The sequence below is a fragment of the Panthera pardus genome, unplaced genomic scaffold (assembly GCF_024362965.1).
Source record: "Panthera pardus isolate Hobbes unplaced genomic scaffold, ASM2436296v1 HiC_scaffold_8, whole genome shotgun sequence".
NCBI classification, from domain to species: domain Eukaryota; kingdom Metazoa; phylum Chordata; class Mammalia; order Carnivora; family Felidae; genus Panthera; species Panthera pardus.
Window position 1 is genome coordinate 45673376 of NW_026527013.1, and position 14353 is coordinate 45687728.

Here is a 14353-nt window from a genome sequence, read left to right on the forward strand (position 1 = left end):
TTTATTTGTCAACTTGACTGGGCCACCGGATGCCCAGATAGCTGGTTAAACAGAACTTGGGGTGTGTCTGTGAGGGTGTTTACGTTTGAGATTAGCATCTGAATTGGTGTACTGAGTAAACCAGATGGTCCTTCCTAGTGTGGGAGGGCATCCTCCAATGTGTTGAGGGCCTGAATAGAACAAAAAGGTGAAAGAAGGTTGAATTAGCTCTGCCAGACTGCTTAAGCTGTAACATTGATCTTCTTGTGCCCTTGGTGCTCCCTTGCTCTCAGGCCTCCAGACCCAGACTGGTGTGTACACCACAGGCTCCACATCTCTCAGGCCTTGGAAATACACCACCAGCCCGTGTGAATCTCCAGCTTACAGATGGTACCTCATGGGACTGCTCAGCCTCCATAACTACCTTACAATAAATCTCTTTCTAGAGATATACATCCTAATGATTCTGTTTCTTTGGAGAACCTTAACTGACACACACACTAAATAATGGGGGAACAATGGGCTAAATCAGGGACTGCCAACTCACGTGCCGTGGGGAAAACAAGAGAAGATAGGAAGTCTGCCTCCCATTCTCTGTGAAACATGCAGCCCTCTGTGTCTTTTTCATTTTCCTGTTTTCTCTAGGGACACATACACATGAAATATTTCACCTTAACTTCCCTCTAAGAAAAAGACTAGCACAGATACAACACAACAACTGATAGTTTGTCTTCATAGGACAGCGGGACCTGATAGAACTGCGGCATAGTGTAAAGCGGGTGTTGCGTAAAAAGAGGCTGAATGTTACCAAGCTTTAGCTGGCTGGTGCAGGTGGCAAAGCAGTTCAGCAAGATCTGTTTTGTTTGTCTTTGTTTTAAGACATGCTAGATACCTGTTTTATGTGAACAACCCAATTTTTGAACCTGGCCCCTAATACAAATTTAAAACATCACATAGGTGTGGGGACAAACATGTTTGTAAGCCATTTCTGGCTCATGGATCATGAGTGTGAGAAGACTCCAGTTAATGGGGACGCAGGATGCTGAGAAGGGTAGAAGTGAGGAAAAAAAAAAAACACAGTAAGAACATGAGAAATGAGAGACTCATCATCCTCAGAACATGAGGAAAATGCATGCATCCACATGGTTTCCTATACCAGGCAGTGAGAACTTGTCAAATCAGGACCGTATTCATTTCAAGGTAGTTAAAAAGATTATCATAATGATATGTTGGTAATTTAAATTAATTGCATAGTGATCCATCACAGATTACACTAAGTGAAAGGGAATACAAAAATAAACACAGAGCTGGAACAGATTTTTAGGAGGAGCAGAGAATGACTAATCAAGAGGAAGTGGTAGATGTGGGATTCATAATTCCTATTCTCTCACCATTTACCAAAAATATGAAGGGGACTTAGAAATATATGGGCAAAAATAGTAATATTTATTGCTCTTCTTTGATCAAATGATTTCAAATTTGGAAGCACCAATGAAGTGTCTTCAAAAGGGTTACTTTCCTTATCTGCAAATTATTTTATTGGCTTATAGTAATTTTACATTCCATTAAAGTGTTTTATATAATTTGTAACCTTGAGACAGGTGACAATCTCATTGAATCTTAATTTCTTTATCTGGACCTGATGGCTTCTGATAGTTGTTCTTTAAACTCTACTATTTTATGAGATTCTCTAACAAGAAGTCATAGCTGTCCAGGGATAAGTGGTAGTAGAAAAAGATAATTTAAAATGAATGCTATTAAAATGGGAACCCAAAATTCATAGTACATAAGGAAATGTGTGATTGGAACCTTATCTTGAAAAATTATATCAAAGTTGCAAAATTTTATTCCAAAGTTAATATGTAATTTTTGAATGCAACTTTGCATAAAATGTAAGAATGAGCAGAACTTAAATCAAGCATTGATTATTAGGGGACAAGAATAATTTTTTTGTATTTTTGGCAGTAGAGAGTGATACAATGTCCTTTCTTTCGTGTTTGACTTTCACAGTGTGATAATCAAAAGGGTCACTTCAGCAAAAGTGTTCAAAGGCTTCCTCAGTTTTCCCAAGAGGCTGTCTTTATCTTTGATATTGAAATCTTTCTCTTCTAAAGAATTTATTTTACAAACATTCTTGTCAATTTTCTCTTAATTTTTCTCTACTGGGTCCTTCTCTGTGAATGGCGTTGTGTTCAATTAGAGACCTTTCCTTCTCTCTCTCTTAAGGCTTTCTGAAATCCTGCATTTCAGGGGCAAGATTTGTTGGATTTGCAATTACATTTTGCATTTGTTTTACACTGCTGAAGCACAGAATTGACAAATAACCAATCAATGTGGTATTACCCAACATAGAGAATAGCTTCCAAGTCTGTGGAGAGGAGCTAATTTTATAAGGGGTCAATTATTAGTAAATATTTTTATTCTTCCAAGATAGCCTGCTTTCAAGTAATTCTAGGATAAACACCAAACAATTATATATTCTTTCATCCCTTTATAAAAATGAATTTATATCCTACATGATTTTTTTTTCCACTTTAGTAACAATAGTATTATTCACTAAATACAGGTCAATCTCATTATAGCAAAACTCTGATTTTCCATCTCCCCAGTGATCAAAATCTTCAACAAACTAGTGTTTACTTTTTGAAGTTTGTATTTAGAAGAAAGAGGCAAGAAAATAACCTCATGTAATTAGTCTGAAAATCCAAATTTTAGGTATGGACCAAGGTTAGTACAATTTCAGACCAAGCCCCTATGTATTCTTTATTTTTTTAATGGTTTATTTATTTATTTTTGGGGAGAGAGAGAGAGAGAGAGAGAGAACTCACAAGCAGGGGAGGGGCAGAGGGAGGGAGGAAGACAGAGATTGGGATCAATCAGGCTTCAGGCTCCAGGCCTAGCACAGAGCCCAAAGCAGGGATCAATCTCATAAGCTGTGAGATAGTGACCCTGAGCCAAAGTCAGATGCTTAACCAACTGAGCCACCCAGGCACCCCTGTATTCTTTTATAATAGAATTGAGGCTCAGAATGTTGTTTAATTGCGTATGGTAAAGTACATGTCATTATAGAAATATTTTAACTTTTAATTTTTATTTATTTATTTATTTATTTATTTATTTATTTATGAATTTAAATCCAAGTTAGTTAACATATGGTATAATAATGATTTCAGGAATAGAATTTAGTGATTCATCACTTACATGTAACACCCAATGCTCATCCTAACATGTGTCCTCCTCAATGCCCCTTGCCCGTTTAGCCCATTCTCCAACCCAACATCCCTCCAGCAACCCTCAGCTTGTTTTCTGTATTTAAGAATACCTTATGGTTTGTCTCCCTCTCTGTTTTTATATTATTTTTGCTTCCCTTTCCTTATGTTCATCCGTTTTGTATCTCAAATTCCACATGAGTGAAATCATACGATATTTGTCTTTCTCTAACTGACTTATTTTGCTTAGCATACCACACTCTACTTCCATCCATGTTGTTGCAAATAGCAAGATTTCATTCTTTTTGATCACCAAGTAATATTCCATCACACACACACACATACACACACACGCACACACTCACACGCCTATACATGACATCTTCTTCATCCATTCATTAGTCAATGGACATTTGGACTCTCCCTACTTTGGCTATTGTCGATAGTGCTGCTATCAACATTGGATCATCACTCCTGTATCCTTTGGATCATCACTCCTGTATCCTCTTAATAAATACCTAGTAGTGCAATTGCTGGGACATAGGGTAGTTCTATTTTTAATTTTTTGAGGAGTCTTCATACTGTTTTCCAGAATGTCTTCACCAGTCTGCATTCTTGCCAGCAGTGCAAAAGGGCTCCCCTTTCTCCATAATCTCACCAACATCTGCTGTTGTCTGAGTTGTTAATTTTAGCCATTCTGACAAGTGTGAGGTGGTATCTCATTGTGGTTTTGATTTGTATTTCCCTGATGATGAGTAATGAGCATTTTTTCATGTGTCTGTTAGGCATGTGGATGTCTTCTTTGGAAAAGTGTCTATTCACATCTATTGACCACAGGATTGCTTGTTTTTTGAGTGTTGAGTTTGATAAGCCATTTATATTTTTGGATACTAACCCTTTATCTGATATGTCATTTGCAAATATCTTCTCCCATTTTGTCAGTTGCTTTTTAGTTTTGCTGATTGTTTCCTTTGCCATGCAGAAGCTTTTCATCTTAATGAGGTCCCAATAGGTCATGTTTGCTTTTGTTTCCCTTGCCTCCAGAGATATGTCAAGTAAGAAGTTGTTGAGTCCAAGGTCAAAGAGGTTGTTGCCTGTTTTCTTCTCTAGGGTTTTGATGGCTTTCTGCTTACATTTATCTTTCATCCATTTTGAGTTTATTTTGTGTATGGTGTAAGAAAGTGGTCCAGGTTCATTCTTCTACATGTCGCTGTCCAGTTTCCCCAACACAATTTGCTAAAGAGACTGTCTTTTTTCCACTGGATATTCTTTCCTACTTTGTCAAAGATGAGTTGACCATATGTTTGTGGGTCCATTTCTGGTTCTCCATTCTGTTCCATTCATCTATGTGTTTGATTTTGTGCCAGTACCATACTGTCTTGGTGATTACAGCTTTGAAATAGAGCTTAAACTTTGGAATTGTGGTACCTCCAGCATCACAATTGGTTTTCTTTTTCAGGATTGCTTTAGCTACTTGGAGTCTTTTCTGGTTTCATACAAGCTTTAGGATTGCTTGCTCTAGCTCTGTGAAGAATGCTGGTGTTATTTTGGTAGGGATTACACTGAATATGTAGATTGCTTTGGGTAGTATCGACATTTTAAAAATATTTGCTCATTTGCTCTTCCAATCCATGAGCATGGAATGTTTTTTCCTTTTTTTGTGTGTGTATCTTCTTCAATTTCTTCCATAAGCTTTCTATTGTTTTCAGTGTATAGATTTTTCACCGCTTTGGTTAGCTTTATTCCTAGGTATTTTATGATTTTTGGTGCAATTGTAAATGGGATCGATTCCTTGATTTCTCTTTCTGCTGCTTCATTATTGGTGTATAGAAATGCAGCTGAGTTCTGTACAGTCATTTTATATCCTGTGGCTTTGCTGAATTCATGAATCAGTTCTAACAGTTTTTTTGGTAGTCTCTTGTGTGTTCCACATAGAGTTGTCTACTAAGAATGTTGTCTACTAAGAATAAAAGTTTGACTTCCTCCCTGCTGATTTGTATGCCTTTTGTTTCTTTGTGTTGTCTGATTGCTAGGACTTGGAAAATTCTCACTCTGCATTATAAAAATGACAGCCAGATATCAACTGTTACAGAAATGAAATAAGATGGAAAATTGTAAACAAACTGTTTAAACTAATGTCTTAAAGAGGCTTCCTTCATTGCCAGAGATCTTGAATAGCCCTTTGGTCAGTCATCCAGAAGCAATTCTTCACATAACTGATGAACTTGACTTCTACTTTAGGAAGAGAATCACCTTTTTTCACGCTTGGTTGCATTTTTGCTTTGATGTCTTCCATATAACTAGGTCCTTTTGGTGTTTTGGGAGTCTTTTCCTGTTTTTTGAAAGATGCTTGACCTTTTGATCTTGGTGTTGGTGGTTTTGAGTATTTTCCATTCTGGTCTGATTTTTGTGCATTTTTGGCTGGAGTATCTCATATAGATTTCTTTACTGGAGGCTTTTCTTCAGCTTCTTTATCATCAAAATCATCATCATCATCATCATCATCATCATCATCTCCACTGGCACCAAATTTTACTTTTTTCTGTGGAATGTTACTACCACATCCAGAGACAGAAGGCTTTCCACATATACTAAGGAGTTTTACATCCTCTTCCTTTTGATCTTCTGACTCTGCATCTTTCTCCACAGCTATGAAGCACTGTCCACTAATATGCACAGGCCCTGAACCACATTTTAATCATGAGACCACAGGTGGTGTTATTTTAAAGCCCGCAAGGGAAACCGTTAGCTGTAAAGACATTTCAAAGTTGCCAATGTGACTTTTATTGGACTGCCTTCATAACTCATTGCTTCTGCTTCAACAATGTGCAATTTATCCTTTGCACCAGCCCCTAAACTAATTGTTCTTAAAGATAACTAGTGCTTGTTTTCATCATTATCTACCTTAAAGTGATAATCTTTGTCAGCCTTTAATTCACAACCAAAAAGATAGTTCTGGAGCCTTAGGGGGCTCATGTCTGTGTCCACTGAATCTTCCATGGGGTGGTGGCACGCACTTAGGTGGGAGAGAAGGCAGATGGAGAGAAACGACTAATGTAACACCAAAGAGCCATGCAGACTAGAAATATTTTCAAAGTAAAATGTAGATTTACAAATTAAAGTCTATGATAAATTAAGGGACAAAAATTGTAGGACCATTTGCAATGAAATGGTCCAAACAGATGAAATAAAAACTGCCACACTCCTTTGATCAGAATCACCCACACGAGGTTCCTTTTTAAAGCTGAAACAATTAAAAAATGGGTAGCAAAAGGTCTGTGCATCTAGTTATAAAAGGACCAGGGGCAAGAATGCAGCTCACTGCTGGTACACTTTCTGAATTAAAAGTTAAAATAGAAGATACTTTATAATTAAATAATTTGTCTAGAACAAGCAGAAAAGTTCATCCAAAGGTCAAACACCCAAGAATTGCCAGCTCTAATGTGACATGTGAACTTTATCAAATAGGGACTTGGCCTTCAGACAACACTAGCAGCGGCAGCTGAATTACCCCCAGCACAGTCAGGATACAGCATTTTCTCCACCTTGGCGCTGATAGGATAGACGACTCCCATTGTGGGCTGTCCTAGTGTTTTACAACATCCCTGGTCTCTAGGCACTAGATGCCAGTAACACAATCCCCACAACCACCCTCAAAATTGTGACAACCAAGATGTGTCCAGACACTACCAAATATCTCCAGGGGGGACAAAACTGCCCCCCACCCCGGAAAATGGCTGGACTGTGGCTCTTTCTTATGGGCAGTAGTCCCTTTCACAGTGGCTCCTGTAAGGGCTCCCGTATTGTATTTCAGTAGAGAATGTCTTAAGTTTCGATCATTCTAGGATGTTTATGTTTCTGCTCATCACTGTGTACCACTTTGAAGAACTTTGATCATTTTCCACCACTTGTACTATTATTTACTAATACTCCTGGAAGCTATTTTTTTTCCTTTGCACATATGTAGAACCATTCTAGATGCTTATTAAGAGAGCAGTTGATTCACAACATACAGTAGATAACTCTGTACATTGGAGATTGATTCTTCCAAGAATCCAGGTTGAGAAAGGTTACGTCTAATCTGAAACCTGGAAACCACCTGAGACAGCCCCATCTCCTTCACTCCACTATGTAGTTGTCCTCTTAACCCTAGTTTTCACCCTGACATCACATGGGGGGAGACTCCCATGTAGATGTGCTGAGTAACATTCTGTCTACCTCTTACTTGCCTCACAGGAACCCCTTTCCTATCTTATTACCCCTTCTTCTAATTGAATGATTGATTGCCTGAGATATAACTGGCATATAACACTGCATCAGTTTCAGGTACATACCTTAAAGCTATTTTGAATGGAAATAAAGTTATAATAAGTGGACATACGCTTATTTTAAGAGGAAATATGTATTCTCTTCCCATAAATGAAGTGCAGCAGTAACTAGAAAGCAATTAAAAACATACACTAAAAGGGGGCGCCTGGGTGGCTCAGTCGGTTGAGCGCCCGGCTCCAGCTCAGGTCATGATCTCATGGTTTGTGAGTTCGAGCCCCGCATTGGGGCTGTTTTGGATTCTGTGTCTCCCTCTATCTCTGCTCCCCACCCCCCCTCATGCTCTGTCTCTCTCTCTCTCAAAAATAAATAAACATTTAAAAAATTAAAAAAAACATACACTAAAAGCAAAAACAGTTATGAATTTCTAGTTAGGTGGTATTGGTTAAAGAAATCTCATCAGAGTCTGAGGTCTGCTCTCCGGGAGACTAAAAAGTGTTAGAAGAGGGAAGGAGAGCCTGTGTGGCTCAGTTGGTTGAATATCCCACTCTTGATTTCAGCTCAGGTCATGATCTCACGGTTTGTGTGTTTGAACCCCACATCAGTTTCTGCGCTGACAATATGGAGCCTGCTTAGGATTCTCTCTCCCCCTCCCCCACTCCCAAGCTCTCTCTCTTTCTCTCTCTCTCTCTCTCTCAAACTAAATAAATAAGCTTAAAAAAAACTTACACATAAGAAAAACGTGTTAGAGGAGTTAAGGACATGCCAACAACATGCTGAGAGGTTCTCTTTATGGTATAAAAAAGGTCGACAAGTCACTTTTTTCACCAACTTAATTAATGTTATTTAATGTCGTTTACAACTAAAATTATCTTCAAACAACCAGGGCAGTATTATCCCACACTATGGGAAATTATCAATGGATTTATCTGGTCTGTGTGGCAAGAGTCAGGTGCCTTGCAAAGGAGACTAACTATGGTAATTCCCCCTAGTAAAGCTGTCACTTAAGGATTACATGAGGTAAGTGATGTAAAGTAATCAGCATGCTTGGAATGCTGTTGGCACACAATCCTTTTGAAAACTTTTTTTCTCATTTTATTTATTTAATTTTTATTGAAATGTTTATTTTTGTGAGAGAGAGAGAGAGAGAGAGAGAGAAAGAGAGAGAGCGAGCAAGCAGGGAAGGGACAGAGAGAGAGGGAGACAGAGAATCTGAAGCAGGGTCCAGACTCTAAACTCAGCACAGAGCCCGAAGTGGGGCTTGAACTCATGAGATTATGACCTGAGCTGAAGTCAGACACTTAACTGACTGAGCCACCCAGGCGCTCCCCTTGCTCTTTTTATTTAAAGTGCCAACTCTCGGGGTGCCTGGGTGGCTTGGTCGGTTAAGCGTCCGACTTCGGCTCAGGTCATGATCTCACGGTCCGTGGGTTCGAGCCCCGCATCGGGCTCTGTGCTGACAGCTCGGAGCCTGGAGCCTGTTTCAGATTCTGTGTCTCCCTCTCTCTCTGCTCCTCCCCTGTTCATGCTCTGTCTCTCTCTGTCTCAAAAATAAATAAACGTTAAAAAAAAAAATTTGAAGTGCCAACTCTCGAAGGAAGATGGCAGTGTAGGAGGACGCTGGGCTCACTGTGTCCTGCTGACCACTTAGATTCCACCCATATCTGCCTAAATTACCCAGAAAACTGCCAGAAGACTAGCAGGGCAGACTCTCCAGAGCCAAGTGTAGATGAGGGGCCCACGGAAGAGGGTAGGAAGGGCGGAGAGGCAGTGCACGCTACACAGACTGGTGGGAGGGAGCCTGGGAGGTGGAGGGGCAGTCCATCCAGCAAGGCAGAGCCCCCGAGTCTAACTTGCAAAAGTGGAGGGGCCAGACGGAGTGTGTTCTGACAGCCAGGGGGACTTAATATCTGGAAGGTTATAAGTCAATAGCTCTGTTCAGAGTGGGAGGGCTAAAGGACAACGGGAGGGAGAGTTGTTGAGCCCTGGAGGACAGAGCTCAGCTTGGCAGGGAATAAAGGCACTGGGAAGCACCATCTCCCTCACCCATCCCCCAGCCAATATCCCAAAGGGAACCAGTTCCTGTCAGGGAACTTGCTTGCACCACGCCAAACACCCAATGCCGTGCTTCTGGGGATCCATCCCTCCAATGGGTCTGCCTCCCTCCCAGGGCCACACGGCCCCTCCTGAAGCAGACCACCGAAGGCAAAGTAAGCTGCATCTGCACCTCCCGCCCTTGTGTACCTTGCGGATCCACCCCAGCTAATATACCAGGTCCCATTGAAGCAGCACCACAAGCCTGGCAGTGAGCAAGTAGCCAGGACAGGGGCCACACCACTCCACAGTGAGTCCTGCCTCTGGGAGAGGGGAAGATAAGGTACACGCCAGTCTGACTGTGGCCCCAGCAGTGGGCTGGGGGCAGACATCAGGTATGACTGCGGCCCCGCCCACCAACACAAGTTACTCCAGACAGCACAGAGGAAGAGCCCTGCAGTTCCGAGCCACTCCAGGGACTATCCAAAATGACGAAATGGAAGAATTCTCCTCAAAAGAAACTCCAGGAAGTAGTGACAGCTAACGAACTGCTCAAAAACAATTTAAACAATATAACAGAAAATGAATTTAAAATAATAGTCATAAAATTAATCACTGGGCTTGAAAAAAGTATAGAGGACAGCAGAGAATCTATTACTACAGAGATCAAGTGACTAAGAAACAGTCAGGAGGAGCTAAAAAATGCTATAAATGAGCTGCAAAATAATATGGAGGTGACCACAGCTCGGATTGAAGAGGCAGAGGAAAGAATAGGTGAATTAGAAGATAAAATTATGGAAGAAGAGGAAGCTGAGAAAAAGAGAGATAAAAAAATCCAGGAGTATGAGGGGAGAATTAGAGAACTAAGTGACACAATTAAATGTAATAATATATGCATAATTGGGATTCCAGAGGAGGAAGAGAGAGGAAAAGGTGCTGAAGGTGTACTTGAAGAAATCATAGCTGAGAACTTCCCTGATCTGGGGAAGGAAAAAGGCATTGAAATCCAAGAGGCACAGAGAACTCCCTTCAGACGTAACTTGAATCAATCTTCTGCACAACATATCATAGTGAAACTGGCAAAATACAAGGATAAAAAGAAAATTCTGAAAGCAGCTAGGGATAAACATGCTCTAACATATAAAGGGAGACTGATAAGACTAGTGACAGATCTCTCTACTGAAATGTGGCAGGCCAGAAAGGAATGGCAGGAAATGTTCAATGTGATGAACAGAAAAAAAATATGCAGCCGAGAATCCTTTATCCAGCAAGTCTGTCATTTAGAATAGGAGAGATAAAGGTCTTCCCAAACAAACAAAAACTGAAGGAATTCATCACCACTAAACCAGCCCTACAAGAGATCCTAAGGGGGGTCCTGTGAGACAAAGTACCAGAGACATCACTACCAGCATGAAACCTAGAGACATCACAATGACTCTAAACCCATATCTTTCTATAATAACACTGAATGTAAATGGACTAAATGCGCCAACCAAAAGACATATCATAATGGATAAAAAAAAACAAGATCCATCTATTTGCTGTCTACAAAAGACTCATTTTAGATCTGAGGACACCTTTAGGTTGAGAGTGAGAGGATGGAGAACTATTTATCATGCTACTGGAAGTCAAAAGAAAGCTGGAGTAGCCATACTTATATCAGACAAACTAGATTTTAAATTAAAGGCTGTAACAAGAGATGAAGAAGGGCATTATATAATAATCACAGGGTCTATCCATCAGGAAGAGCTAACAATTATAAACGTCTATGCACCAAATAGGGGTGCCCCCAAATATATAAAACAATTACTCACAAACATAAGCAACCTTATTGATAAGAATGTGGTAATTGCAAGGCACTTTAATACTCCACTTACAACAATGGATAGATCATGTAGACCCAAAGCAACAGAATATACTTTCTTCTCGAGTGCACATGGAACATTCTTCAAGATAGATCACATACTGGTCACAAAACAGCCCTTCATAAGTATACAAGAATTGAGATCATACCATGCACACTTTCAGACCACAATGCTATGAAACTTGAAATCAACCACAGGAAAAAGTCTGGAAAACCTCCAAAAGCATGAAGGTTAAAGAACACCCTACTAAAGAATGAATGGGTCAACCAGGCAATTAGAGAAGAAATTAAAAAATATATGGAAACAAATGAAAATGAAAATACAACAATCCAAACGCTTTGGGATGCAGTGAAGGCAGTCCTGAGAGGAAAATACATTGCAATCCAGGCCTATCTCCAGAAACAAGAAAAATCCCAAGTACAAAATCTAACAGCACACCTAAAGGAAATACAAGCAGAACAGCAAAGACACCCCAAACTCAACAGAAGAAGAGAAATAATAAATATCAGAGCAGAAATAAACAATATAGAATCTAAAAAACCTGGAGAGCAGATCAATGAAACTAAGAATTGGTTTTTTGAAAAAATAAACAAAATTGATAAACCTCTAGCCAGACTTCTCAAAAAGAAAAGGGAGATGACCCAAATAGATAAAATCAGGAATGAAAATGGAATTATTACAACCAATCCCTCAGAAATACAAGCAATTATCAGGGATACTATGAAACATTATATGCCAACAAACTGGACAACTTGGAAGAAATGGACAAATTCCTAAGCACCCACAGACTTCCAAAAGTCAAGCAGGAAGAAATAGAAAACTTGAATAGACCCATAACCAGCGAAGAAATTCAATCAGTTATCAAAAATCTCCCAACAAATAAGAAGTCAGGACCAGATGGCTTCCCAGGAAAATTCTACCAGACATTTAAAGCAGAGATAATACCTACCCTTCTCAAGCTATTCCAAAAAATAGAAAGGGAAGGAAAACTTCCAGACTCATTCAATGAAGCCAGCACTACTTTGATTCCTAAACCAGAGACCCAGTAAAAAAAGAGAAGTACAGGCCAATATCCCTGATGAATATGGATGCAAAAATTCTCAATAAGATACTAGCAAATCGAATTCAACAGCATATAAAAAGAATTATTCACCATGATCAAGTGGGATTCATTCCTGGGCTGCAGGGCTGGTTCAACATTCTCAAATCAATCAGTGTTATCCATCACATTAATAAAAGAAAATATAAGAACCATATGATCCTGTCAATTGATGCAGAAAAAGCATTTGACAAAATTCAGCATCGTTTCTTAATAAAAACCCTCGAGAAAGTCAGAATAGAAGGAACATACTTAAACATCATGAAAGCCATTTATGAAAAGCCCACAGCTAACATCATCCTCAATGGGGAAAAACTGAGAGCTTTCCCCCTGAGATCAGGAACACGACAGGGATGTCCACTCTCACTGCTGTTGTTTAATATAGTGTTGGAAGTGCTAGCATCAGCAATCAGACAACAAAAGGAAATCAAAGGCATAAAAATTGGCAAAGATGAAGTCAAGCTTTTGCTTTTTGCAGATGACATGATATTAGACATCTGGCTTTAAAACCCATGACCTAGCCTGATGTTTTATTTTCTTTGGAAGAGCATGGTTTATTTCTTTTCTCACCAACTGTTTTACTTTACCAGGACTTTACCAGTAACTTGGTGGTGACTTTGCATTCCTGCTTCATTTTTCTATTCCTCAATCCAGAGAAAGGTAACCTTATATTCCCAATTCTATCTAAAACAAATCACAACAGAATGGGAAGAAGAGTATTGCCGCAATATAGGAGCAACAGGGAGGTTTTGTTCTGAGAGAGGGGAGGTGCCGGAAAAACTCAACTTGTCGATCAGTCTCCCTGAGTTCACTGGACTCTCTGTGCTTTGAGGCTACTTTTCGATTCTCTAATTTCTTTCTGCTTTCAACATCTAGTAAGTAGTTACAGAAAGCAAAAAAGGAAACTGTTTTCCTCCACTTACAAGGTACCACTAGGTATGCCCTTTACTTTTTGAAAGCATCTATTTGGTATCCTAAACATTGGATTGTTCTTGTTGCACTGGGGAAACAGTTCTATTTGTATTTGATGGGGCTCTATTCACTGGAGTCTGTAATCTGGTCTGGGACTTAGTATAGTAATTCTGAGATCTTCTAGGAGATGGTTCAGCTCAGCAGTCAAGGCTCACGAAGTCACGTCAGCATATGTCATTGATTTTAGACGCTCAGGTCTTCCTCACTCTCTTCCCTATGTGTCTGTGGCAAACTATGAAGTGGGAGCTTATCTTAGTTGTTTTTCTATTCCCTTTCAGTGATTTTTCCCTCTAGGACCTACTCTGCCCTTATATCTAACCTGTGTGATTATAATGCCTGCAGAATGTGATAGACACTGGTATGGATTTATGAACCTCTCTTTCTTTTTTTCTTGTGGGCCTCAGCTTCTATTTCCCAGATCCTTTCAGCTGAGCTGTGTGCAGGCATGTGACCATGTCTTGGTCATTGGAATGTGAGCTAAAGTGAGATCCCAGTTTCCAGGCCTTTCCCAGGCACACAATGACTATTTCTAACTGGCAGTGGGCTACTAAGAACTAGAGAATCAAGTTAATTCGAATAGCACTAATGGTAAGAGAAAGAAGTCTCTGAGTTGGAACTCTGCAATAAATGGAGTCCAAGAACTTTAACACATGGTTATGATGGCATATATTTGGCATAAACTTTGATAGGCTAGTGTGCCTCCACCAAGATATCCACATCCTAATCCCCAGAACCTATGAATATGTTGCCTTACATGGCCAAAGGGGCTTTGCAAATGGAATTAAGAATTTTGAGATTATTCTGGATTATCTGGGAGAACCCAATGTAATCACAAGGGTCCTTATAGGAGGGAGACAGAGGGATATTTGACAACAGAAGAGGAACATCAGTGTAAGACTTGGCCAGCCATTGCTGGCTTTGAAGATGGA

General features: G+C 39.8%; 1 protein-coding gene and 1 long non-coding RNA gene across 2 annotated transcripts in view; both read right to left on the minus strand.

Moving 5' to 3' along the window:
* The window catches only part of LOC128775684 (uncharacterized), a 268393-nt gene that overhangs the window by 45026 nt on the left and 209014 nt on the right, over positions 1-14353 (minus strand). The gene's annotated exons all lie outside the window — the stretch shown is intronic.
* LOC128775683 (nucleophosmin-like) lies at positions 5344-6188 on the minus strand. The gene is made up of 3 exons (XM_053898270.1): positions 6131-6188; positions 5633-5837; positions 5344-5548 (listed from the first exon to the last, which is right to left on the minus strand). The coding sequence occupies exons 1-3, from the start codon at positions 6186-6188 to the stop codon at positions 5344-5346; spliced, it is 468 nt and encodes a 155-aa protein (XP_053754245.1).

Excerpts from the sequence above, each read along its gene's own strand:
- LOC128775683 (XM_053898270.1), bottom strand. The coding sequence starts at position 6,188 with ATGGAAGATTCAGTGGACACAGACATGAGCCCCCTAAGGCTCCAGAAC. Across the intron at positions 5,838-6,130 it reads GCTCCAGAACTATCTTTTTG|CTGTGGAGAAAGATGCAGAG; the intron begins GTTGTGAATTAA and ends AGTGCTTCATAG. Across the intron at positions 5,549-5,632 it reads GAAGAAAAGCCTCCAGTAAA|AAAAGGTCAAGCATCTTTCA; the intron begins GAAATCTATATG and ends AACACCAAGATC.